This window comes from Dipteris shenzhenensis, chromosome 27 (genome assembly GCF_047967505.1).
Source record: "Dipteris shenzhenensis isolate YYH24624 ecotype China chromosome 27, Dip_SZ_1.0, whole genome shotgun sequence".
Classification (NCBI taxonomy): domain Eukaryota; kingdom Viridiplantae; phylum Streptophyta; class Polypodiopsida; order Gleicheniales; family Dipteridaceae; genus Dipteris; species Dipteris shenzhenensis.
In genome coordinates, this window is record NC_141622.1 from 40133669 (window position 1) to 40161019 (window position 27351).

The 27351-nt window shown below is 44.7% G+C and overlaps 1 protein-coding gene across 5 annotated transcripts in view; it reads left to right on the forward strand.

The window, feature by feature from the left end:
* Positions 1 to 919: 919 nt before the first annotated feature.
* LOC147884296 (nuclear distribution protein PAC1-like) overlaps positions 920 to 27351 on the forward strand; it is a 93161-nt gene continuing 66729 nt past the window's right edge. For 3 of the 5 annotated variants that reach the window (XR_015543692.1, XM_087399003.1, XM_087399000.1), the window contains exons 1-5: positions 1013 to 1161; positions 1356 to 1485; positions 4214 to 4355; positions 11889 to 11989; positions 12572 to 12620. Coding sequence is in view for 4 of the 5 variants with exons in the window: in XM_087399003.1 (XP_087255129.1) it covers positions 1412 to 1485; positions 4214 to 4355; positions 11889 to 11989; positions 12572 to 12620 (366 nt within the window). In the remaining variant the exon portion in view is untranslated. The other 2 variants (XM_087399001.1, XM_087399002.1) reach the window with 2 other exon arrangements.

Sequence of the window (27351 nt, forward strand, 5' to 3'; positions counted from 1 at the left end):
TGCCCACCAGTTCAGCCATGAGTTGTTTCGATGCCATGCGCAATAGAAAGAAGCCCTTGCCAAGAAATCTCACCAAGAACCCGATCAATGGAATGTCACATTGGAAGGAGACCAATTCCTCCCCCGATAAGGATTTCATAATGAATATGAAAAGCTTGAAAAGCACAAAAAGCTCAAATAAAAAGCACTCTAGCCTTTACACAAAGATCTTATCCCACTATCGATGAATTTGGGTTTTTTCAAAAGTACGAGAACATCTATCTATATCTATGTGAGGTTGTTCTCTCTCTAAAACTTGATGCACTCTCTCTTTACACTTGTCATCTTTACAAAGCTCTAAAAAACGAGGTTAAACAAGGTGAATGATATATGTATCATTCTTTTGGCCTACTTGTGTATGAGTGAAATGTCGAGAGAGAGCATAAAATTGGAGGCCTCGGGGTGAAAGGAAGAAGGAGATTAAGAGTGTGCAAACAAGAGTAAATGCGAATGGCCCCAAAGTCATAAAGGGGACCCCAAATCATACAAGTGCACCAACCAAATTAACACGTAAGAATGATTTTATTTTTTTCATCTCAAAACCAAAACCTTCGCTAAGGCCTACCCATGGCAAGCCAAAAAAGAGAGGAAGAAACAACATAGTGGCGCGAAGGGCTTGCCACATTGCACCCTCTCCATCCTTCCCCAACAAGCCGAGCTCAGCACGCTCTTACCTCGACTCCTGCCTTTTTTTGAATCCTGGGAGAAGGTGCGGTGGTGACACAAGAACGTGCAAGCACACGGTGTGCAACAGCTTCCAAGTCTGATGCTTCCATTGTGCAAAAGCATGCGGGTTTGGAGGTGCTTGCAAGTGAGTTGTTTGGAGGAACTAGGTACAATCATATTGTGGAGGAGGAATGGGCAAAAGGCCCTGGAAGTCGGCGGGAGTGTGCGCATTGTTTTGTGAGATTAACCCAAACTTTATAAGGGAGCTAGTGTTCTTGGCGTTCAAAACTTCAAGGGTTGGTTTTCGTTCACGTCTTGCAAGAGTTTAAGCTACGGTGTTGTTCTTGTAATGGCGGACTTTAGCTATCATCTAGGAATTTGTAGCCGCTGAGGAGTTGAATGTACCTTGCTATCAAGACAAGGGTGGACGAGGAGATCGTCTCCAGCATCTTCGAGGTGCGCATTTGCGCAGATAAGCTATGTCCCTTTTGGGCTTTGGCCCTTAGAACTTCAACACAGAATTACGATTGATTTGCGTACAATGCAGAATGCGACGCCTCACAAATACTCTTGTTTCTTTGTATTTTACTTGTGTTTCCTATCCTGGTGCATGCCTGCCCACCTTTTTGCTTGGTGGTCTTTGTCAACAGGTCTTGACATCAAGCGCCACTTTCATTCCAAATTAGCAAGCAGCTCTGCCGTGATCATGAAGCTCTTCATAGAAGTTGAGGTCGCTCCCGATGAGATTCCCCTCGCCACCGAACTTTTCCGCACTCTCAGGTTGACCGTCCGGACTTTGAAAGGAACACTTCACTGCTCGTTGAGAGAGAGAGAGAGAGAGAGAGAGAGAGAGAGAGAGGTACGTGAGCGTACGCGCTTGCATGCATGCATGTGCGTGCTCTCTCGGCCCAATGTCTCAAGCCTGACAAACAATATTCGTTTTTTTTTCAAGAGAAACCTTGAGCTTAACCATAATGCTATCTAACAGTAACAAATCTTTTACGATTTAAGGTCACTGTATTATAAGAAGATTCTTATGGCATAATGCTATTAAGTTTTAGAGGAAGGTGGTTTTACATCTACTTTTTTTCTGCACGAGAAAAGCATTGCATCATGAATAAATTTTCACTATACTTTGATGTTTGGAACAAAGAAAGGACACATGATCACTAACTTTTGTGTATCTAGATAATAGAGATCAAAGCCTTCAAGAAAACTTTGTAAAGCCTTATAAGGATCTTCGAGGTATGGATGAAGAGTAGTAGGTACAACTTATTCAAGAAATGTCATACCCATTACTGTCATATTTAAATATTTTTTAAGCCTGTAGAGTCGGAGTGAATACAACTCTTCAGATTTTGCTAGCTCTTTTTTTTTTGGCGTTCACCTCTTTCTTCATTTTTGTGATTTGTATCTCTCTTGCCTTTATTAGCACTTCTTCGTTAGGGAATTGCTTTCTGTTGTTTAAAATCTTTGTACCTTTGGGATGGCTTTTTAAAGCTTGAGTCTCTCTCTCTCTCTCTCTCTCTCCCCCCCCCCCCCCCTCCTTGCCTCTCTTTATCTCACATAATTCCTGATCCCAATAGGCCAGGCGGCAGCATTGATGATCATGATCTCTTTTATAAAAAGTGGTTTAGGTGTGGAGTCACTCACATCCTTTCTGTTCTCATCCTCCTTATTTAGTACTTTTCTCTATGATTAATATATGGTAAGATCTTACAATCTTGAGGTCTCTTACCCTTGAAACAAGACCTTTTCTGAAGAAGTTCCTTGCAATCTCAAGACTAACTGCAAGACAATACTTTCCTGAGGAAGATCCCTTACAATCTCAATGAAAAAACGCCCCTCAGCAAAGAAGTCTCTTGCAATTACTTATGCAATGTAAGGCATCACTTTTCAGTCGAAGCCCAACAAGGAAATAGCTTTTTCATCTAAGAACCTCTGCTCTGACGGCTCATTTCTATCAGTCTTTTCACTCTTTCACATACTACCCCAGTTCCAAGGTGGCAAATTCCATGCTCAAGTTGTCAAGTCTCACTCCCATCAAAACATATAGAAGGTATATCAAGCAAGATCATAAATCTGAAATGAATTGCAGAACAGCAATTCCACTCAGTGTGAATTAGGGTAAGCGTATTATTTAAGCACAAACCCTCTGCAGATAAGAGAGCAAATCTCCGTGTTTAGGGCTTTTTCCTAAATATGTTGTAGATTGCTTCAAAATATGTCAAGTTTCTGCTGAACCACCTCAAACAAATTTCTCAAGATGTGTGCTGACATCATTACTACTATTTCGCTTGGACCTGCACCAGCACCTAAATGAATAAGATGCCTCAAGATTAGATCCATGGAGTTTGACCTATTTTATTTGGTTTAGGGCCACTAAAAAATATATTTGGGAGTCACACTTGCTGTAGCAACCTTCACATATGCAAGACGTGTGCAAGGACAAAACAGCCAATTATTGCCTCGAAATCCTCCTCCAGGCATATCCGAGCCCTAAGGAAGACTCGCAAGTGCAGGAAGCTTGAAGATGAGAACCTTTGGAAGGAGATCTCAGTTCAGGCTTGTGGAAATCATCTCCTACATCTGAAGGATAGGTACTCTTGCAAGAAGGATCAAGATTTAGACAAGTGTACTCCTAAGCCTCTCACATCCTCGTCAAGTTGACTACCCATCCTAGCTTTGGGGAGTTGGGGAAGCTCGACGATACAAATTAGCCTCTCTGGATTATGACGCTCTAGAGCCACCTTGTGATACAGATGATTTGGGAGATTGCAATAGGAGTGGAGCTACGCTATAAAGGTTTTTGACAACATGATTGCAAGGCAACTGTCGGCGCTAGTCACATTCGAGGAGCTAGTCCCCCTACTCCTGCAAGAAGAAAGGGAAAGTTTGATAGATTCAATAACAAAGCCTTTGTTGCAAAAGACGAGCAAGGCATAGGAAAGGGCAAGCCTAGCAACGGAAAGCCCAACAAGAAGAGAAATGACAAATCTGATGATGAGGAGGACTCTTCATCTATTGGAAGCAAGAAAACAAGAAATCCTTCTATTGCAACTAGCTATGACATTATGCAAGGAACTGCAGAAAGAAGAAGGCTGATCAGAAGGAAAGGAAGGAGTCCAATCAAGATTCAGAGGAGTCAAATGTGGTAACAAAAACATAAGAACTTTTCTCGGTGACATCTCTAAGCCAAGATTAGGTACACAAATTTAGGTGGAACTGTTCTCATGTTTGACATTGAGAGATGGTTTGATGAGTCAGAGGGACCAAGGTGGAGGACGGCAATATTTTTCTTAGGATATTCTGAGAACAAAGCTGATACCACTTGCATAAGGGAGGTGTCTTTGTGGAGTCTTCCAAGGATCAGAGTTAGAGGGGTACAGGGACATTGAAGATGTCAGTATAGGGTTACACAGTTGTGTGGGTGAGAGAGAGAGAGAGAGAGAGAGAGAGAGAGAGAGAGATTCATTTCTGAAAAGTTGAGACAATCTATTCATTTCAGGTCACTTACTGATCATGTGAAGACTCGAGACACGCGAAAGTTATTTCAAATGCTCATCTCTCGGCTAGAAGATAACACTCAATTGGATATCGTGGCACCTCAGGTGGTGAATCTTCTGAATGATGGTTATTCATTTGAAACGGTGAGTGAAGAATTGTGCCTTGATGTTTTGTGGCTTGAAATATATTTGAGTAGGGGAGGCTTCATTGAACAAGCTTTAAACAATGAACTTTGCTTTGCATAGTGTACACACAACGTGCTTGCACATTCCCACTTGTGTAATTGGTACCACATATGAGATGCAAGTCACCTGTATGAGGACCTGTCCACCTAACTTTCATATTTTTAAACAATACCAGTATGCCTTTGGAAAGGAAAAAAGAAGGTTAGCATGCGTATCACCTCTTGAGAAGAGAGAATAGACTGATAAATAATAGGCTAGCGTAGAGAAATCAAAGGTGTGCAAGATTTTCTATGATTCCTTGTCATTTTTTGTGAATGGCTTTCATGTCATTAATGTCCTGATGGCAAAACTACATGCTTTGGTTGAGGAATAGATGCATTCCCTTTTTCCAAAAGGCATAACCATACCATCATCAACACTATGGCTTTTGTCATGACTGATTGGTGTAGAGCGCTATGGCTACTCGAACTGGTCATTTGCAAGGTTACTCTTGGGAAGAAATCAAGCTTGGCAATCGTGTCATAGTGGCACTTTTCGTTTGGTGTCATTGTTAGGGTCTTTAGTTTTTTGTATTGAGGCATTTGTTCTAATGCTTAATTTGATTTCATCATGTATGACTTTTAGCCAAATCTCATTCTGAGATTGTCTTGCACTTGCATTTAAAAATTGCTTTGCTATGGTAATGGCTGCTTTGAGAAAAGCGGTAGTCTCTAAGGAGTTTCTTGAAGAATAGGCAGTTCTTTTGGACTTGCTTGGCAAACATATAATTGATGTGGATGCAAAACTGTTGTTGGTAACCCACATGCAATATCAGATAAAGGGCTAACTTATTCCAAATAAAATGCAATAGTTGCCACTCCAGATTCTATATGTAATAAACATTGGAGAGCTAGATTTTAAGTATAAAGTAGTAAAGATCCAATAAACGACATAATCAGTGTTGCAGAAGTCCTTTATTTAGTCCAAGTTAGGAAGTCGATGCCTATTAGTGTCAACAAGTCAGGTAAGTTAGTCCATTAGGTTCCCGCATATCATTGTTGGTTTGAGGATGACAATGGGCGGATACAATGGGCCATATTTGGGTAGGGTTCTTCTCCAACCATGGGTTGAGTAGAAAGTCTCTCTGACGACCATTTGGGTCTATTTTAGGGCCCATCCAGGAGCCATCAAATAGGCCCACCACTCAGCCGACTGTTCAGGCAGAATTTACTGAGCATGCTGGCCAGCTGCTTTGTGGCATCTTGGTTGGTCATAGGACTAGATTGGCTACTTAGGCAGCATGTACACATCGAAACTTAGAGGAGGGCACGGGGTTCCGCACGAGTAATCTGTAATTTTGTACTTGTGATTTGTGTGTACCACTTTGCAGCTGCCTTTTGTACATCAACTTTGACTATCTCTTTTAGTCTCCTTGTGCATACATATATGTACACTTCTGCACTTGGTAATTCTTATATGATACCCAGGCTAGTTTTTTTAACAAATGGCATCAAGATGATTGGAAGGTGCCTCTTCATTGAACTTGAGGAAGGTATTGGTTAAGCATAACCATACAAAGTGGACTCATCTGTGGGGGAGCCTTAGAGCAAGCAAGGACATGATTATATGAGGCTTTCATACTCGGGTGTGATCTTTTGCAATCGACTATATTTCACTGGTTGGCAACAGAATTCAGCTATTGTTGTGTGTCCCCCCTCCACCCGTCTCCATGCTGTACCTGCAGCCGCATCATAGTCTTTGGAGAGTGTGGATAGAAATACCGGAGCACGGGGATTTCCCATGCTACTAAAATACACTATTTGAGATTGGATGTCCAGACCCTTTTTCTTATGTGATCTACTACCTTCTATGGAGTCATTCTCTTTTCAGCTCAATGGGAAAGATGAAATCTATATCTTGGAAGTATCTTAGTTGTTCATGTCTTCACTCTAGTTCAGACTAGTCCAATAAACTTTAAAATAGTCCAGGCAGTTGCCTAGAACTGATTGAGTCACTGAGTAAAGGTTGAGAAGACCATGGAGAATACACATAAAGCTCACAGTGTTGTCAGTTGTAAAGATGGCGCTTTCAGATTCATCCCAGGATGCTCTCTTTGTGTTGGCCATTGGCCCCTTAGATATCATGTTGGGTGGTTGAAAACCCTTGAGAGTTTTCTGTGAAACTTGAACGGATGTATATAATGTTCTCTGATTGTGGCAAGCAAGATTCAATTGGATGCTGTTGAAAATTCTCTCCTCGAGTGTTGGGATTATAGGAAATACCTCCCCACTTGTGAGCCTTCAAAAGAGGACATGGGAAATGTAGGCCAGCAGCATGTTGGAGACAAAGAGAGCTGCCACATGGGCAGATTTGACTACTGTGCAGGAGCTTGCCATGTAGGCAGCAAGCAGAGATGCTGCGGCAGGTCCAGCAGAGAACAGCAAAGATGTATATGGAAGCTATACGGCTACATGACAGCATGTGTTGGGCCGTTCAAAGGCCTGCAGCTGGTTGGCAGCAGCAGGTACATATGGCCGGAGCAGGGACATGTCTGCAATATCTGCAGCAGCAGGAGCAGCAAGTGTATGGCTGCTCAGGGCCTAGAGCAAGGTCGTCCAGCTGTAGTCTGGTTGGCAGGACAGGTGGACAGATGCAGACTCCACAGGACTGGTCGGCATACTGCAGTCAGCAGTCGGGCCTACAGAAAGTGAGCAGGCTGTAGGCACCTGCCATGTGGCAGTCCAAGCGGCCGGGAGCTGCATACTGATCGGCAGTCACAGATTGGGTCGGCCCTGTCAGTGGGTTGGATCGGGTGTACCCTACAGTGGGTCGGCCAAATTAGCAGGGCTTGAGCCCTATAAAAGGGCCCCATTTGGGGCCTTGCAAAACATTCAGTTTGCCTCATATTTGGCTGCATCTAGTGCAGCAGGCCAGGAATCAAGGTCACTCTGTGCGTTATTTATGTGCTGCATCCAGAGCAGCATGAAGGTCTGAGAACAGGTCAACTTGTGTCTCATACTTGGGCTGCATCCAGAGCAGCAGGAAGGTCAAGGAGAGGGTGTGTAGTGGCTGCAGTTAGGTCTGCAGATGCGCCATCTAAGCTCCCTAGGAGCACACATGCTGACAGTAGTATCGGAATTGCAGCAGGAGGTAGAAGACAGCTCTGAAGGCACCAGGGTCTACATCTAGGCAATACCTTAGCTGCTAGATGTGGCACAGTGAGCATGCTTTTGTATTAGGTTTTGTCCATCATTGGAGCACATATGAGACTGTTTTCTGCTATACTCTACTGTGCATTGTTCAAGATCTGTGTCTCTCTATCTCTATCTACATTTGTGTGCACAAAGGAAAGGAGCAAGATTTGATTTCAGCATTGTGTGATTCCTGGTCTACATTTTTATACATTCCTCTGGGAGTGTTGGCTACATCAAGCAACCTCTGTATCTGTTTTCCAACTTTTCACTGAAAGATTGAACAGGAATTAAAGGAAAATGAGGACGAGTATATGCTTTGGTGGAGTAAACAATTGCTTGGCTGTTCAAGATAGCTGAGCTTCTTGATGTGCATAATCAAACAAGGAATGTTCCTGTCCTGTCCCTGTACAGCCCACTACAGGCTCCTGTGTAAGTTCCAGCCTATGACTTACCACTCCTACTCCTTCCCTAACTCATAAGGTACTACCCTGGCCTAACTTTTCTGCTATATTTTTATCTTAGATTGCCTAGTTAGTGGTGACTATCTTCAGTTAGAAGCAGTCTCGTTGCAGGCACAGAAAAAGAGTAAAAGAGAGCCACTCAAAGCTGGAACCAGCGACCTGCAAAGGGGCCTGAAGAAACTCTGTTCAAAGGATCTTGGGGGAGGCTGCCAGGCCCAAGAGAGCCCAGCACCACTTCGAATGTGCCGGTCACTCTTCCGGGCTGTAGCAAGAGCCTAGGAGCACCCAGAGACAGACCGAACTGAGAATTCACTCAAAGACCAGTCTCACAGGCACCTAATCCAATCACGACCTGCTCGGGGACTCCTGGAGAGGTGCAGCAGCACCTCAGCTCCAAAAAATTCTGTGAATAGGAAGGGGGAGCTCCAGGGGGTCAGCTAGTGGGGAAGCTATAGGGGCCTGGGGGGCGAGAACAGAGCCTATGGCATCAATAGACAATGAACCATCCAGATAGAGAAACCACAAAAATAATATATTTCCGTCCAAAGCTATGGACACAATACAAAAGAGATAGATCCAGAGTCCCACCAATGGTATGGTCCTCTGATCTTACCACAAGGTCCTTCTCCTATCTGCCGGCTACCTCTAGACTCCAGCTTGTGTGCTCCACGTCGAGCGTCTGTAGACTTTCTGTCCAGATCACAACACCTTGCTTTCCTAGAAGACAGCCAAGGTCCAGCCTCTAGGGAACTCAGTCTGCAGCACACCTTTGACTCTCCTCCACCCCCAGTGTGAGGCCCAAGGGAGTGGCTTCTGGCTGCTCCTGTCTGCTCCTGCTCTTGCTGAATGGTTGGATGATGAATGAGGCCCAGGGCCTCTCCTTTTATAGGCCCAAGGCCTTGCTGTAAAAACCGACAGGGGAGGGGCAAAGCAGCCGACTCAGTCAGCCCCTCCCTGGCCGACTTGTCTGCCACAAAATGCCCCTTTTGGGGATTTCTTTTCTAGGGCCTTTGGCCCACACTCCAAGGGCTTTAGCCCTCCTTTCAAGGCAGGGGTACAGCCCCTATGCAGGCCTGACTGGCTGCCCCATATGGGCTATAAATATGCCCTCCGAGAGTCAGTCCCTTGCAGCCCTCCTTGCTGCTGCTCCTGCCCACCTGGGTGCTCACTCTCCAGCCCTAAACCAGGGCCTCCAAACAGGCCCAAAACCTGCTCCACATCTGCGCCTGCACATCCCACCATAATTGCGCCTCTGCCAGGCCCTTCTCCAGCACCATAGAGAGCTGTACACCCTGCAGATGTCAGCGCCATGTGATCGCCTCTTATTCTGGGTCCCTTGTGCTGGCTACTGCTTCGCCTTTTGCTGCTGCAGATCCTTCCTAGCTCTAGGTACCTTCCATCTCTTTGATTCTTGCCCACATGGCAGCCATGTTGCTGCTCATGTGTCAGTCTCTCAAACCCTAGGTTCACCGCCCCCATGCTCTCCTCATATGGGGGCTTACAGATGGAGAGGTGGCCTTTCCAACACCCCCTCTCACTGACACATCTCGGTCCAATGCCAACACGTCGATGACGATGCTCCAGTAACTCCCTAGTTGTATTCCTCTGGAACATTTCGATGCCGGAAGCCTTTTATGGCTTTTCATCCAGTGGCTCCTACTCCACCAGGTCTGGTTTTGCTTCCGCATACCATCCTGGTACACAGGTCCATCTCTGGTAGCACCTCTTGGCACCACCACCTTCAGTCACCTTCCCGCCTTCAGACTTGAGCAATCCAGCTTGAAGGCTTGAGCAATCCAGCTGCCACGATCTTCTAGTTGTCCCCCTCATAATGAGTGACTAACCTAGAGTCTTCCATGCACCATGCTTTGAGGGTCTGTTTCAACCTGTCCTTCCTTTGGCAAGGTCTACAACAAATGAATATCTCCAGATAACTTGGACCACGGACTCTCATTGAGTTTTCAAGCAGGTACTCTTTTGCCTTTAGTACACCCTGTCCATCACCTTCCAGCAATCTGCGTCCGAGATTTGAAGAAGCACCCACACTTCCCCTTCTACCTTCGAAGAAGGCCAATTCCTTCCAATCTCGCATTACTAGAGACAAATGAAGAGTAGAGTCTCTCCACAGCATGCTATAAAGGCTCAAATGAAGAACATCAAGTACATACCAGATCGTCGTGCTTCCCGTGTGTTTGCTCTAAAAGAAAACCATGCACCTCATCAAGGCACATACCAATAGTCTGTGTAATTCTATACTGTCCCCTTCTGAAGTACAGTATCCATCTGAACATGAGACCCCAGGGTATTCCATGGAATCCACCCTCGTGTCAGTGTCAACAGCCACGCACCTGGAAGATACCAAGCACTCCATGCTGTTTGTCACCTTCACAAAGGTCTCTGACTCCTCGTCGACCCAAGAGCTTCTGAATAAGTGTCGTCAACAGGATTTCTGAGTTTCTAGTTATTGAGTTTGTTAGTATTGCCCAAGAGACTCCGTTGGTCTTTAGAAACCCAATATAGCTACTTATGCCTGGGCACTGATGACAACATAAGCATTGCTTTGCTTGCTAGGTGTGTGTACCTTTGGTTTTCCAAAAAATTTGCTAGCTCATTTTTCTTCTCTTTCGTTTTCTTTTTTGCTTTCATTGTAGAAATTTGGACTTTCGATTAACAAAAATCTGAATTTGTATGATTGGATTTATTCTACTCTTACAAGGTGTAGTTTCTTAGTATAACCCTAAGGGCCCTAGCGAGCTCTTGCCTCAGCCCACAATGGCTTGTATGAGTATAGTACTCAGTAAAGGCCTTAGCGAGCTCTTGTCTCAGCCCATAATGGCTTGTATGAGTTACTTTTCTGATTGTACCTTGTCTCATAGGCATGTGAGGCCTCCCGAATACATTAATAAATCTTTTTTTTGTTTGTACCAATCAGCCAGTCTTGCTATATTGCCCACCAGTACGTGTGTACTGCCGACCAGTACCTGTGCACTACGGACCAGTTCTGCTGTATTGCCGACCAGTACCTGTATACTGCTGGCCAGTACCTGCCTTCCGTAGTGTCTACAGATTCCTCTGTCTAGGGTCTTTGCCAGCCATTGCTGCTAGCCAGGGTGGCGAGGAAGTAACACAGCGGTTCTAGACTCACAATATAGAATGTTGGTGTTGAGGGAGATGCATTGTTCTCCTATGGTAGGACATATGGGCACCTATGGCAGAGTTTGTAGTAGAAGGGTCTTTGGAGAGATGTAGTGAATATTTCATTGGATGCTCGCTATCCCAGCAAAAGAAAGTGGATAACAAGTCACATGCCCTTTGGCCTAAACTTCGGAATTTTCTCCCTGCTAACATACGTTTGGTCCTTCAGGGAAAACATGGCTATTCTACAATGGACTCTATATTTCTACAAACACAGTGGTGCATGCTATGCACCTAGTCCAAGTACTTTCTCTATTGCCTATTTTAGCTGATCTTGAGTCCTATTTTAGCTGATCAGTAACTAAATTACATCCAAGATACATGCATGGACAAGTATGCAGCCAGTATACCATGCCACAGGCAGCTACAAGTGCCATCAAGAGGATTTGGGAATTTGGGTTTGTAGGAGTTTGTACTGTTGCCTAAACAGGCCTAAGGATCAGCAGACTTTATAAGTCTTATAAGATATATATATACATATAGTGATTGTGAATCAATTCTGTGTAAATTTGAGACATTGGATGCTTTTTCTGCTCATGCATTTTTGTAAGTATTGTGATTTTATTAACGTAGGACTTGTTATCCTTTTCGTTTGTGTAATGATAGACTTGAGTGCTTTCTGTTTCCTTTGGCCACTTCATGGATCTGAGTTTTTCTGGCAGGTATTAAATGACTTTTTGGCAGCTTTTATGATGGTTGTCTTCGATCCAGAGTTGGTTGTGCGGCAACAAAGTGTGATGCCTTTTATGCATCTTTTACCAAGGTGGGTAGTGCCCACCAAACTTGACAATAGATACATTAACTGCCATCATGCAGGTGAAAAAAATTGAAAGATTGTTTTCGTAGGTGTTCAACTCTTCTATTTGATCCATGTGTACCTTTGTTCCAAGAAAATGCCTTGAGCTTGCTAAATCATACCATATTTTTAAGAATAATGCATTAATTCGATGTGACAATCTCTCTTGAAAATTTTAACTTTCATGGTTGTGTTACCGACGGCCGTATGCTAAGATTTAAAAAGGATATTGCTTGGCTGATGCAGCTGCAGTCTCAAGGCTGCAAAAGCTCTAGCCTAGACCTTTTGAATGTGTCAATGCCTTTCTGCCACATTTTCACAAGTCACTCTAGTTGTTTTCGAAAAGCAAACTTGTTTGTGTAAGATAGTAGTATCCTTGCAATTGTTTTCACCTTTCTGCCACATTTTCACAAGTCAGTCTAGTTGTTTTCGAAAAGCAAACTTGTTTGGTAAGATAGTAGTATCCTTGCAATTGTATTCACCTCACTGAAGAAATGGAAGTGTTCTGATCAATCCCACTCTCTTATGAACAAATGCTTGTTTATGTAGGCTTCCAGAACCAGCAAAGACAAGAGTTCGTGATGGTCTTATCCCAAAGGTATGAAAAGATTTCTTTGGATCTGAAATGAAGTAGTTAGTATTGAGGTATATTGTCTTTTTTTTTTTTTTGGTTTGGCCTTTTTTTGCAAATTTTGATATTGGCTGAGTGGTTGATTACACCAGTTGCTCAGAAAAATGCTTGCTTTTCATTGTATTGCTTTGTGGCTTTAGTGATATTTGAAGCTTCATTCTTTCATGCACAAGGCCGACATCTAGATGTGAATTTTTGGCTTGAACACATGTTTATATCCTCGCTGTGCAAGCAATCAAGTAGCTGAAATATAAATCCAAGGCATCTTAGATTGTTCAGATCAAAATAATTGTTAAAAATTATATACACCATGATATTTTTGAATTGAAGGTGCTTTTTTGGAGAGTTCAGGACACCCAGTCGTGTAACAACACTATGGCCTGAGATGGCACTTCAGAATTGGCAATGTCAATCGCCAGCCATCCACGGCATTCCACTATTTTTTTCAATGATAATTCATGGTATTGATTGTTGATTTAGTGATATTTGAAGTTTATTCTTTCATACACAAGGCCAACAACTAGATGTGAATTTTTGGCTTGAGCATATGTTTATATCCTTGCATGAAGTTAGAAGTGGTTGTGTTGTTTCCTCTCTAGGACAATGAACATCTTGAAGTGTGAAAACTTTCACGACCTTCACATTATCTGCTGTGCAAGCAATCAAGCAGCTCAAAATAAATCCAAGGCATCTTAGATTGTTCAGATCAAAATAATTGTGAACACTCATATACTCCATGATATTTTTGAAGTAAAGGCGCTTTTTGAAGGGCTTAGGATACCCCGTTGTGTAACAAAACTAGGCCTGAGATGCCACTTTCAGAATTGGCAACCTCAGTCGCCAGCAATCCACAGCCTTCTAGTATAGTACTGAATTCTAGGCCCACCTTAGCTGGAGGTTTTTATGCGCTGGACAGGTTAAAGCAGGCTTGAGAGAAAAATCAAGACTGCATCAACATATAAAGGAGCCTTGCCAGCCTGCTAATGCTCGTATCACCCTTCATCCAAGTTGAGACATCACTGAAATTTTATAGCCATATCTGTTATGCTCTAGCCGAGATAGCATGACCTCGGAAAGATCGGTGGGCATTTTCTCTTAGATGACCGACTTTTGTAATATTTTATGTGCGTAAATAAAATGGTCAAGGGAAGTAATTGCCAAGGTCCTAGGTGAGGGTGTATTGGCATCGACTAGGTGGTTCTGAGTGCTAAGGCCTAGGTGCACCTAAATGTGTAAAAATGCCAAGGGGCAAATGTTTTAATTGTGCCTCAAGAGAGGGGTAAATGGTGTACCAAGCTAAAGGTCTAAAATGATGACATGTGGCATAGGGAACCATCTAGGGAGTTGTGGGCTTGTGGATATGCATGAGGAAAGAAAATTTCGTATCTTGAGTGTACATGCGATCTACAAGGAGGCTTGGAGGATATACGGGATGCTAACGCCTGTGAATCTTAGAACGTGAATCGACAGAAAGGCTGAGAGATTAGTCAGTGTTCGTTTCTTTTGGTATCAGAGCCTAGGTCAAGAATGTGATGACGAACAGTAGGGCCTGGGAACGGTGGCGCGTGAAACTGAAGTTACGGATCCGTGCTTCAGGCTGGGCGAGGAGTAGCGTATGAAGGAAGTAGGGTGGCACGGACGGCCATCGAAAGACCAGAGCGCACGGGATGCGTGACTGATCGTGGGCTTAACAAAGTGGTGTGATCGACGCAGCTCAATCATAGGGTGTGGTCACCGACTCCCAAAAGACATCGCAGGACTCCATCTCTTGCACTCAAGAAGTCGCGTATGAAAAGGGCAAGTTGGTTGTGTGTATGGACGGGCGTCTGACGACGAAACGAAAGAGCCAGGTGAGCATTCAGGCCGGACGAAGGGAGCGCAGACGGAGGATTACTTCGTGGAGAGAGGCGTGGCGATGGACGACGCACGAACAGCAGTAAGGTTATATGGCTGAGTGGCTCGACGTCAAAACGTGCTTGATTAGTTCAACGAAGATTTTTGAGGCTTACGAAGGTTTGGCAGAAGAAAGAAATTCGAGACTCCAGAATATTCCTGGGAGCATTATTTTTTTCCCTTTGAGATAAATTTTAGTTTCCAGTCTGCAGTCGATTTATTCCTGTACAGCAAAGTTTGCAATCGATTTATCCCTGTACAGCAGAAGGAAATTCGAAGTGAAAAAAAAATAAAATCTATTTCCCTTTTGAAACAATGGAGGCAGAGGGACAAGATTTTAGGGTAAATCCTGGAGAATCTAGAGCACGATCTACGCAAGAAATGTCCCATCACACAACACCTACTCTGGTGGGTAGGATTTCTATATTAGAAGATGCTTTACAACAGATCATGAACCAGCAGCTTCAAGTGAACGCTGGTCAAAATTAAATTAGAGAGATGGTGCAAGCCTTGTCGGCTAGACCATCTAGAAATGAAAAGGGCAAAGCCCAGCAGAGCCAGAGCCCAGTATACACTCATCAGAACGTGCGAAGGTCAAGGTACCAGGTCAACGTACCTAATATTGCTAACTATAGACCGGAGAAGTACGCTGGTCGGATGATCGAGCGCAGTTCTGATGTGATTGAGGTTTGGTTACACAAGTGGGAAGAAGCCTTCGCCATTTGTGAAATTAGATCTGATCTAAAGAAAATCCGTGAGACCACTCACCTGTTTATTGAGGCAGCGGATAGGTGGTGGATTAAGCAACAGAAAGATTAAGTTGCCCCTACCACCTGGGAAGGGTTTAAGGCTGAATTTAAGAAACACTTTCTTCCACCTGATGAAGAGTCCCGAGCTTGGGATGCTTACAGAAACCTTCGCCAGAGGAATTTGTCGGTGCCAGAGTACACTGACAAGTTCAGGAAATGTGTTATGAAAATAACAGACCCTCTCCCTATGTCGGTTCAGTTGAAAGACTATATCTATGGGCTGAACGACCAGATTAAAATGGAAGTTCGGGCTAAATATGTGACTACATTAGATGAATCTATTGCAGTAGCCCTGAACTATGAGGATGCCAGAGGCAGATCTAGTGGATTTGTGCAGGCATGGACTCAGCATGAGTATCCGAGAAAAGGGGGATTTCAGAGGAAATGGACTTCAAAGACAAGCGTCTCGCAGCCAAGTGGCCAAACCAAGCAGGTGAAGCCGGTTGAGGGACCAGCAAAGAGAAGTATCACCGTTGGGGTGAAAAGGAAAGTAACTCCAATGGCAGTTGGGGCTTGGTCAAAGTCCTCGTTGACCCCTGAGCAAAAAGAGAAAGCTAGAAAAGAAGGATTGTGCTTCGACTGCCTTCAGCGACATCAGTGGAAAGATTGTCCACCAAACAAAGATCGTCGCACGGCCAATATGATAATATTTGAATGCGACATGGAAATGCAGGAGAGTTCTAATGCGGAACATATGCAGATGCAATTGGCGGGACCTTCTCACAGGTTAGTACCTGTGTTGTTAAGTGTCTGTTACTAAGTTAGTAAGCGGTGCATCCGATAACATCTTTTCAAAGTCCGCAGCAATGGGGTATACGGTTTTCGATGAGCCTGAGTTGATTAAAATGAAAGGGCAAGTAGCCAATCATGATGTGATTGTGTTATTTGACTCAGTGTCAACGCACAATGTAATTAACTCGTAGCTTATTAAGAGGCTCAAGTTGAAAACTAGTCCGTCTGACTATGCTTATACGGTTAGGATGGCGGACGGGAGTTCAACTGAAGTATGGGACCAGAGGGTTACCCAGTTGGAACTTCGAATACAGGACTATGTTGAGAAGTTGGACTTTGAATTGACCAGGCTTGCTCACGCAAATATAGCCTTGGGCATGGCTTGGCATTTTTGGAAAAATCCAGCCATTGATTGGAAAAAGCATATTTACCAGTTCAAGATGAACGGGGTAGAATATGTTTTGCGAGGTAAAAAGGATTTACCTCGAGGACCATTGATTTCAGCCATGGAAATTCGGAAGACTCCGAAAGAGTTTCTGTGTCGGTGTATAGCATCGGTAGAGTCGATTGATGATGCATCGACTAGCACTGAGGCTACCCAAGATGGGGAAATGGCCGAGTTGGCTAAAGAGATATCGGAGAAGTTCTCTAATTGTTTTAGGGATGAGTTACCTCATGGCCTTACTCGAGAGCGGAATGTTCAGCATATAATTGAGCTTATCCCGAGGGCAGAACCTGTAAATAGATCTCCCTATAGATTAAGCTTTACAGAAGAAGCTGAGGTGCAAAGACAACTGGAAGAATACCTCAAGCTGGGGCAGATTCAACTCAATTTTTCACCTTTTGCTTTGCCAGTGATATTAAAGAGGAAGAAAGATGATACTTTTCGTCTCTGTATAGATTGCAGAGCATTGAATAATATCATTGTTAAGCACAGGTATCGGATGGCTCGGATCGATGATTTGCTAGATGCATTACATGGGGCCGTAATTTTCAGTAAGATAGATCTTAAATGTGGTTACCATCAGATCCGTATTAGAGCCGAGGATGTGCATAAAACTGCTTTTAGAAGCAGGTTTGGTCATTATGAGTTTTTGGTAATGCCCTTTGGACTTACCAATGCTCCAGCTACATTCGTCATGCTTATGAACGATTTACTACGTCCGTATATCGAAAAGTTTGTAGTACATTTTATTGACGATATTCTGGTATTTAGTAAAAGTATTACTGAGCATCATGAACACTGAAGAATAGTGTTCAGTACTTTGAGGAAAGCCAGTCTTTATGTAAACAAGAAGAAAACTATACTGTGTATGGTTAGACTTGAATACTTAGGATTCATAATTACTCTAGAGGGGGTAGAAATAGATTCAAAGAAAGTGGTTGCGATACTGACTTGGCCAATCCCTCAGAGTCTGTCCGCTTTGCGATCATTCTCGGGATTTGTCCAATTTTATCAAAGGCATATCAAAGAATATTCCGAAATAGTATCGCCATTGACTGATCTGACGTTCGATAAAGTAACTTTTACAAGGGGACAGAATCAACAGGAAAGATTTAACACCATAAAACAAGCTGTGGTCACAGGACCGGTGTTAAAATAGTTGATTCCCAGAAACCGTTGTTCCTGGAAACCGATGCAAGTGGCATTGCGGTGGGAGCATTTCTCCTCTAAGAGGGAAGGCCAGTAGCCTTTGAAAGCAAGAAGCTTTCTCCCTCTTAAAGCAATTGACCAACTCATGAATTGGAGTTGTATGTTGTTGTCCATGCTTAGAAAACATGGCAACATTATTTGTATGGATCAGAGTTTTATGTGGATGTTGATCGTGATACTTTGAAACATTTTGTTAAACATCCTGATTTAAGAGGGCGCCAAGCTAGGTGGGCAGGACTCATGCATGAGTTTAATTTGACGATTCGGTACCGAAGAGGAAAAGATAATAAAGTTGCTGATGCATTGTCACACATTATGCATAACATGAGTTTCACGGTATTAGAGAGTGTTCTAATGGCCGAGATTAGAGAAACTCAAAAGGTGGATGAGTTTGTCCAGAGCCTATGGCCTAAGGCTCATATGTTAAAACCCGGGGAAAACGAAAAGGATAACCTGGTATCCAGAAAAGGTCAAACTTATGCAAGATATACCATAAGGGATGGTATGCTGAAAAGAAATGGCAAGGTAGTAGTACCTAATCAGAATGATCTCAGGCAGAGAGTCATTTGACAGTGCCATGATAGCCCATGTGCGGGACATCTAGGAGTCGAGAAGACATATGATCTCATGAATATGTGACTTGTTTTTCGTGTCAAGTAAATAAGGCAGAGCGGGTGAAGCCACCTGGCCTTTTACAACCCTTGGAGATACCACTAAGTAAGTGGGAGAGCATTTCCATGGACTTTATTGTAGGTTTGCCTACGACACAAGGTGGATATGATTCTATCCTTGTGGTGGTTGATCGTCTTACTAAGATGGCTCACTTCATTTCAACTAGAGAGTTTGTTAGTGCCCCGCAAGTGGCGGATTTGTTTATTAGACATATATTTCGTTTGCATGGATTACCCAGATCGATAGTGTCAGACAGAGATGTCAAATTTACCGGTCATTTTTGGACTGCGGTATTTGAGACACTAAGAACTAAGTTGGGAATGAGTAGTGGGGATCATCTAGAAACGGATGGTCAGACAGAAAGAATCAACCAAATTTTAGAGGATATGCTTAGAGCATATGTGTCATTGAGGCAACATACATGAGACAAGTGGTTGCCATTGTTGGAGTTTGCCTACAATGATAGAAAACATTTCTTTACAGGCTTTAGTCCGTTTGAACTGAACTATGGTTATAGACCAGCGAATCCAGCTATAGTTAGAGTACCTCAAAAAGTGCCTAGTGTCGCGAACTTTGTGGTTCAGATGCGGGAGATGCTAGCACTTGCGAGAGCTAACATCCGCCAAGCTATGGATAGAGCTAAGGCGTATGCGGATGAAAACCGATCCACTAGAGAATTTAAGGAAGGAGAACAAGTTTTTCTCAAAGTTCATTCGCACTCTAAGTCTTTGACTGCAGGAGAGTGTGCTAAGTTATCACCTCGATATTGTGGGCCATGGTTAATTCTAAAAAGAATAGGCAAGGTAGCCTATAAATTAGAATTACCACCGGGGTGTAAGGTGCATTCAGTGTTTAATGTTTCTCGTTTAAAGAAATTTTTGCATACAGGTGACTCACTAATCGAAGGTGTGATTTTGTTTCAGGAGATAGAGGATAATGCAAGACGCAAACCAACAAGAATCCTAGACCGAGGAACAATGCAAGTGTGCGATCGGAAGATACCCACGGTGTTGGTTGCATGGCATGGTCTACCTCTATTAGAAGCTACCTGGGAATTCGTATACCAGTTACGGAGAGTGTTTCCAGATTTCATCATCAAGGACGCTGATGCTTGAAGAGGGAAGGAATTTTATGCTCTAGCCGAGATAGTATGACCTCGGAAAGATTGGTGGGCATTTTTTCTTAGATGACCGACTTTTGTAATATTTTATGTCCGTAAATAAAATGGTCAAGGGAAGTAAGTGCCAAGGTCCTAGGTGAGGGTGTATTGGCATCGACTAGGTGGTTCTGAGTGCTGAGGCCTAGGTGCACCTAAATGTGTAAAAATGCCAAGGGGCAAATGTTTTAATTGTGCCCCAAGAGAGGGGTAAATGGTGTACCAAGCTAAAGGTCTAAAATGATGACATGTGGCATAGGGAACCATCTAGGGAGTTGTGGGCTTTGTTAAGCCAGGCAATCTCCAATTCTAGAGGACAGGATAAACAGGTACAAACACCACTGGTGACTCTCCGAGCCCTGTCAAAGAAGCCCCGGATCGGAGGCAAAATCCACAACCAAAGCTCTGTCAAAAAGCCCCGGTTCGGAGGTCAAACAAAATAAAAAATTAAATTAAAAAAAAAAGTTTTTTGCTGGCTGACCAAATCTGGCCGACCAGATTGACCTGGTCGGTCAAATCTGACCAGGTCGGTCAGTTCTGGGGTCAACCTGTTGGTTGACCGACTAAGCCCCTTCCTATTTAAAGGGGGGGGGGCTAGGTATGCTTCAATCTCTTCTCTTCCAGCTCCAGAGGTACCTGCACACCTTGAGCCACTTCTGCCTCTTGGCTGCCTCCTCTGCTGCCTCAACTTCTGCCTCCTGGCTGCCTCCTCTGCTGCCTCAATTTCTGCCTCCTGGCTGCCTCCCTTTCTGCTTCAGTTCTGCCCTCCTTTCTGCATCAGATCTGCCCCAATTTCTGCTCCAGATCTGCCTTCCTTTCTGCTCCAGATCTGTCTCAACTTCTGCTCCAGATCTGCCTTCCTTTCAGCTTCAGATCTGTCCCAACTTCTGCTCCAGATCTGCCCTCAACTTCTGCTCCAGATCTTCTCCAACTTCTGCTCCAGATCTACCTCCAACTTCCGCTCCAGATTATGTTCTTTCTATTCCAAATCTGCAGCAACCCTTGCATCAGTTTGCTGTCTCAGATTTGGTTCGGTTCCAACTTGTGGAGCTAGTGCATAAGTCCACTACAGTTGTCAGGATTGACGTTTGCTTCCTCCAGAGCTTCTCTCATATCTTCACTTGTACTGAGTTCCGTTTGTGATATATATTTCTTCTTCAGCCATTAATAGTCTTCAGTATTGTTTTATTTGTCTCCAAGTATTTTCTTTATATGGTATCAGAGCCAGGTGTGCCAATCGACACCTGAGCCTTGATCTGGAAAGCTTGGAAGATAAATCATCACCTGAAGATGTCTTCTCCCTCTTCCCCGAAGCGATCTCAGCCTGAATCGACCTCTATTCAACCACCACCTTCGACATATGTCGAGAGAGAGTCTGCAAGGATTGAAGGTGATGAATACCTCTCCAAACTCTTTAAAGAATTTGCTGAATTCCAGAAATGGAAGGAACTTGAAGCGGGTACCCGCACACCTCGTGCCTCTACCTCTCCACGGTTCTCTCCAATACGTCAACAAGGACCTCTATTTAACTCATAAGAAGCTGAGCAACATCTCAAGTTTGGTGCCAACGAAGAACAAGTATCCCCTGACGAAAGAGGACAGGCCGGCATGAGAACATTGGATTATTCGACAGTGCCTATTCCACAAGAATCAGTGCAAGGTATGTTGCCCTATTCCCTTAGTGCAACTCCATCTGTTATGCAAGGCATAGGAACAAGTAATCACGAGGACATAGATCCATACATGCATGTGAACACGCGCAGACGAGAAAGGAGAAATGCGTCTGACAATGAGTTTGCTTTCGGTTCACATTCTTCCCTCCCTCCCATCCCTCTCATCTCTTTCGCTGCCATCTTTCCTCCAGTGGCTTCTCATCCTCCTCCTTCTCCCATGCCATTGGATTCCTATAGTTTATTTCCCTCTATCTCTCCCGCTGCCTCTTTTTCACCTCTCATGTCTTATCCCGCCTCTCATATTCATCCCTCCCCCTCAGGACCTTTTCCAAATTCTTTTATTCCTCCGGTGATGCTGCCTCTCCCTTCTTCTCACTCTGCTTCTATTCCAAATTCTCTTCTGCCTCCACCGGTTGCTTTTCCCTATCATTCTCTTTCTTCCCCTCACCCTGTCTCTGCAACAGCCAAGCATGCTTTCACTGATATGACTCGTTTTAACGGGTCTAATTATACCACATGGTCAAATCTCATGCGCCATGTGCTTGATTCTCAAGACCTATGGGAACTCGTTCAAGGTACTGAATTGCCACCTGATCCTCATGTTTATCCTCCTCAGGTAGTTCGTTCGTGGCGACATCGTAATGCCACTGCCATTGTTGAAATTATGCAAGGACTTTTACCTGAATTTCACTCTCAATTACAGCATTTTGATCTTGCCTCTGAGCGATGGGCACATCTCACTGACCGCTATGCAGCTCGAGATCGTACTCGTCGCATCAATCTTGACCATGATCTCCAACAATTCCAGATTCTTGCTGACGATGATCTCAAGGTTAAACTAGCAGATTACCGGCGGTTAGTTGCTGAATTTGCCACAACTGGTCCTCCCAAATCTGAGGATGACCAAGTTACTTTCTTTTTAAATAAACTTCCGCCCAAGTATTTCAGTTTTATGCAACAAATCATTTCTCAATCTTCTCTTCCTACTTTTTATGAGTTCGAATGTCAACTTTTGCGTTATGCTCGTCTTTACTCTCAGGTCCACCAAAAACATAGCATTCCTGCTTTAGAGGGGGCTCTTCTCTCCGGGATTTCAAAAGATCAACCTAGCTCCGGAAAGCCCTCTCCTACTCCTAACCCCTCTAGTAGTAAACCCGCCTGGCACACTCTTCCCAAAAAGAATAGGTTTTGTCAGCATTGCCAGAGAGTTGGGCATATTGACGATGAATGTCGCTCCAAAACCAAAGGCCTTCTTCCTTAGCCCCCCACCACGACTCCTCAACCACCCCGTTGGACTCCACAGCCCCCTACCACGACTCCTCAGCCACCTCGTTGGCGTCCTAGGGGTGGTCCTCCTCCTCCTCCTTCGAACACTGGTCTTTGGAGACCCCAGGGCCATGTCACTAATCACTTCACTCCATCTCCTCCCTTTATAACTCCTGAAGGTCTGTCTGACTGGTCCACCGGAGATTCTCTAGACTTCACTTCTCAAGCCTTGATCCATATCACCGAGCTTGACTCCTCCTCTCCCTTATCTGGGTCAGCTTTTCATACTCTTCCATGTGGCTCTAAATCTTCTTGGATTGTGGATAGTGGAGCCACTCATCATATGACCCCTCATCCTGATCTCTTCATTTCTCGCCAACCGGCGACAGGGGGAGTCCGTTGTGGCAATAACTCTATTGCTACTATTCATGGTGTTGGTTCAATAACTTTTGATACTGACAAAGGTCCCAATCTTGCTCAATTGGATCAAGTGTTTTATGTCCCCTAATTAGGGGTCAATCTTCTTTCTGTTCATCAACTTTGCCTTCTTGGTCGCACAGTGCTATTTACAAAGATGCATGTTGACATCATAGATGAGTCCTCGGGACTCCTTCTAGCTCGAGGTGATGCTCAACCTAATGGTCTGTACTTCATAACTCAATTTCTTGCGACTCCCTCCCATTGCGGTTCTGAGTTTCATCGGCTTTATGGTAATGCTACCCTGAAAGATCCAAGTGACACAGAACGATTATGGCATTATCGTCTGGGACATTTGTCCTATGACTCTTTATATGAAATGTCTCGGGATCATCTAGTTGATGGCCTACCTAAATTATCGCGAGCTAAAGATATTTGTCATCCCTGTCAATTAGGTAAACAAAGCCGAACTCCTTTTCCTTCTCGTTCCACTTCTCGAGCCAGTGAGATATTGCGTCTAATTCACCTCGATATTAGTGGCAAATCTCCTGTTCCTTCCCTCAATGGTTCACATTATTTCTTCTTAATTGTGGATGATTACTCTCGCTATCAATGGGTGTTTTTCATGAAAGAGAAATCCGACACTTTTTCTTTCTTTGCTACTTGGGCTCGCTTGGTTATGAACCAAACGGGAAAGTCTATTGCTGCTGCCTCAACTTCTGCCTCCTGGCTGCCTCCTCTGCTGCCTCAATTTCTGCCTCCTGGCTGCCTCCCTTTCTGCTTCAGTTCTGCCCTCCTTTCTGCATCAGATCTGTCCCAATTTCTGCTCCAGATCTGCCTTCCTTTCAGCTTCAGATCTGTCCCAACTTCTGCTCCAGATCTGCCCTCAACTTCTGCTCCAGATCTACCTTCCTTTCAGCTTCAGATCTGTCCCAACTTCTGCTCCAGATCTGCCCTCAACTTCTGCTCCAGATCTTCTCCAACTTCTGCTCCAGATCTACCTCCAACTTCCGCTCCAGATTATGTTCTTTCTATTCCAAATCTGCAGCAACCCTTGCATTAGTTTGCTGTCTCAGATTTGGTTCAGTTCCAACTTGTGGAGCTAGTGCAGAAGTCCACTACAGTTGTCAGGATTGATGTTTGCTTCCTCCAGAGCTTCTCTCATATCTTCACTTGTACTGAGTTCCGTTTGTGATATATATTTCTTCTTCAGCCATTAATAGTCTTCAGTATTGTTTTATTTGTCTCCAAGTATTTTCTTTATAGGCTTGTGGATATGCATGAGGAAAGAAAATTTCGTATCTTGAGTGTACATGCGATCTACAAGGAGGCTTGGAGGATATACGGAATGCTAACGCGTGTGAATTTTCATCCGTGAATAGACAGAAAGAACGAGAGATTTGTTATTGTTCGTATCAATATCTAGATGCTCAAAGTATGCTCCACGATAGGTGCCCTAGATTAGAGAAAGTTGATACATATGTTGGAGTTTGGTAGGGCACCTTCCCATCGGTGAGCCACCAAATGAGGAGAGCATGGGGGAGGTGCACCAAGAAGGACTCAGAGATGCGATAGGGAAAAAATTGAGTGGGTATGCTCGGCTGCCGCATAGGCAGCATGTAAGTTGCCATGTGGGCAGCATAGGAAGCATAACCAGGCTGCCACATAGGAGGTAGGAGAACAGTTCTGGGAGTCTCCACATCTAGTCAGCATGCTGTTGATAGAGATTGGCACATTGTATACATAATTTGTAGATTATTTGTCCATCCTTGGACCAATATATATTGCTATTCCTAGTCTCTCTCTCTCTCTCTCTCTCTCTCTCTCTCTCTCTCCCCACACGTACACACTACAGAAAGAAGTTGGATTTGATTTTAATAATGTGTTATCCTTGGGCACTATCTCGTTGTTTACCTTCTGATGCGAGGGGCATGGCTGTAGCAAGCAATCCCCACCTCTCTTTTCTAACATGGTATCAGATTCCTTGAGGGAGATTCACAAGTGTTGGAACTTGAAGGTGAGAACCTTGAGAAAGCAGATCTTGGTTCAAATTGTAGAAATTAACTTCTACGTCTGAAGGACAAGCACCCTTGTGAGGAGGGAGATCTAGATTCAGGCAAGTGTGCAAATTCCTAAGCCCTTCATATCCTCGTCATGGCTGCTACTATACTGATCCCTAGCCTTGGGGAAACAGGGAAGCTCGACGGAAGCAACTACCCATTGTGGAAGATGAAGATCCGAAACCACCTGCTAGTTCATTGGGAAATCACGATAGGAGGGGAGCTAAAGCCACAGCCTACTACAAATGTGGAAGGAGTGGTGACACTGGTAGAATCCAGATCCCGTTGCAGCGAGGGATTGGATAATGTGTGATGTAGAGGCCCTTTTCATTATCATTGGCACAATTGGAGATTCAGTCCTCCCACATATTCGGCTTGCAGATACGACATTCTTAGTATGGACCACGTTGAGGAACATGTATGAGAGCAACAATGATGCGAGGATTCTCGACCTCGAGACAAAGTTGTATAGCATGCACATGGTTAAGGGTGACTTAGTTCAAGAGCACATCGCCAAGATGAAAATGGTGAGGGATCAACTCTCCATGGTTGTTCAAAAAGAGGGATTCAGCAAGGATTGCTATGATCTTACTTGGCATGCTCCCTAGGAGCTACAAAGGGTTTGTAAAGCATGATTGCAAGGCAACGGTCAGCGCCGGTGATTTTTGAGGAGCTATTGCCTCTGCTTCCACAGGAGGAAGCTCGGGAGAAGAAATATGACGGATCCGATGACAAGGCCTTTAATGTTAAAACACACTGCTCAGGGCAAGCCTGACAATGGCAAGGCAAGATTGATGATGATGATGAAGACTCTTCTTCTAGTTGGAGCAAGAAGAAGAAGAAATGCTTCTACTGTGGCCAGCTAGGGCCTTTTGCGAAGGATTGCCGAAAAAAGGCTGACCAGAAGAGAAGTAAAGGATAACAGAGGGAAGCTGCGAGTGCTTCCATGAGGTACATGGTTTGTTGTCAGAGCAAGCAAACAAATGGGTAGATCTACTAGTATGTAAATTCTTTGTGTGTTCATTCAAACCAATGAGCTTCGCTGCTGCTCCTCCCCGACCTGTTCTCTCCTCTCTCAGCCCTCCGCCCTGAGCTCTCCTCTCTCTTCTGAGCCGTACAGCCCCCTTGCAGCCCTACCTCTCCTCGCCTCAGCTCCTCCCCTCAGGCGGCCCTCTCCTCTCCTTCCCATACCCCCTCAGCCCGCTCTCTCAGCCCTGCTGCCCCCCCTACCCTCTCCGTCTACCCTTCCTAGCTCCCCTATTGGATTCAGCTGCTACAGTGCTCAAGGCCAGTCCCTTGGCACTTCGCTCTCGGAGGGTATTCTTGATGCCCTTTTCTTTGTGTTTTGATCCTGTGGAGGAGGATAGTCGGGTCACTTCTCTTTTCACCAGATTCCTTGGCCTCCCACAAGTATACCACTGACTCCTTGGTTCTATGGGAACCGTGTTGGTTTGGTCATAGAGATCCCCCCTCCTTCTTGGCATGCCCTTTTCGGCAGCAGAGGTAGTCAGATCTGATGGGATGCCACGAGTTAGGATGATTGTTTCTGGCCCTAACATGACAGATGGTCATATCATGCTTCAGCGCCCCGATGGCTCATTCTTTAGATAGAGGATTGTTGGAAAGGTCACCTCCCCATCTGTAAGCCCCCATATGAGGAGAGCATGGGGGAGGATGACCAAGGGATATTGGGGCTGCCACATGGGCAGCACACAGGCTGCTATGTGGGCAGCTATCCAGACAGGGCCAATGGGCTAACAAGAAGAGTACTTGGCACATCGTGGAGCTCCTGATGGTAAAACCAGTACGGAGCAGACACGTGGACATCAGGGACCTGCAGCAGCCCGATTGCGCAGGGATTTCCAGCAAGGACAGATGGTGCATCAGTATGGAAGGGTGCGGGATGCATACGTGGCTGTACGGGGCTGGTACAGGCCTGGCAGGAGGCAAGGATGCTGCAGCAGAAAGGCGACTGCATGCAAAAAGATGTGGGACAGATAGCGAATGCTATGGGCAGGTGTGAGGCCTGCAAAAGTCTCTGGATCTAAGGCAGTAGGGCCCTGGCCAGTGGCACAACGTTGGCAGGTTGGCCCTGCAAATGGCCCTCAAGGGGCCTAGTTTTGTGAGGCCATGGGGAGGGCTGCTGGGAACCCCACAATGGGTACTACAAGGGGCCCTTAAGGGCCTGTAAAAGGAGAGGCCCCAGGCCTCATTTCATATCTTCTGGAACAGCATTTCAGGGAGCAGGAAGGATCAGAAGAGCAGCACCAGTTGGGCCTATGACCAAGAGGTGAACTGGGCTGAGGAGCTGCAGACTTCGCTCATAGAGGGCTGCCTACCTAGGCTGACACACAGGGCAGCAAGGG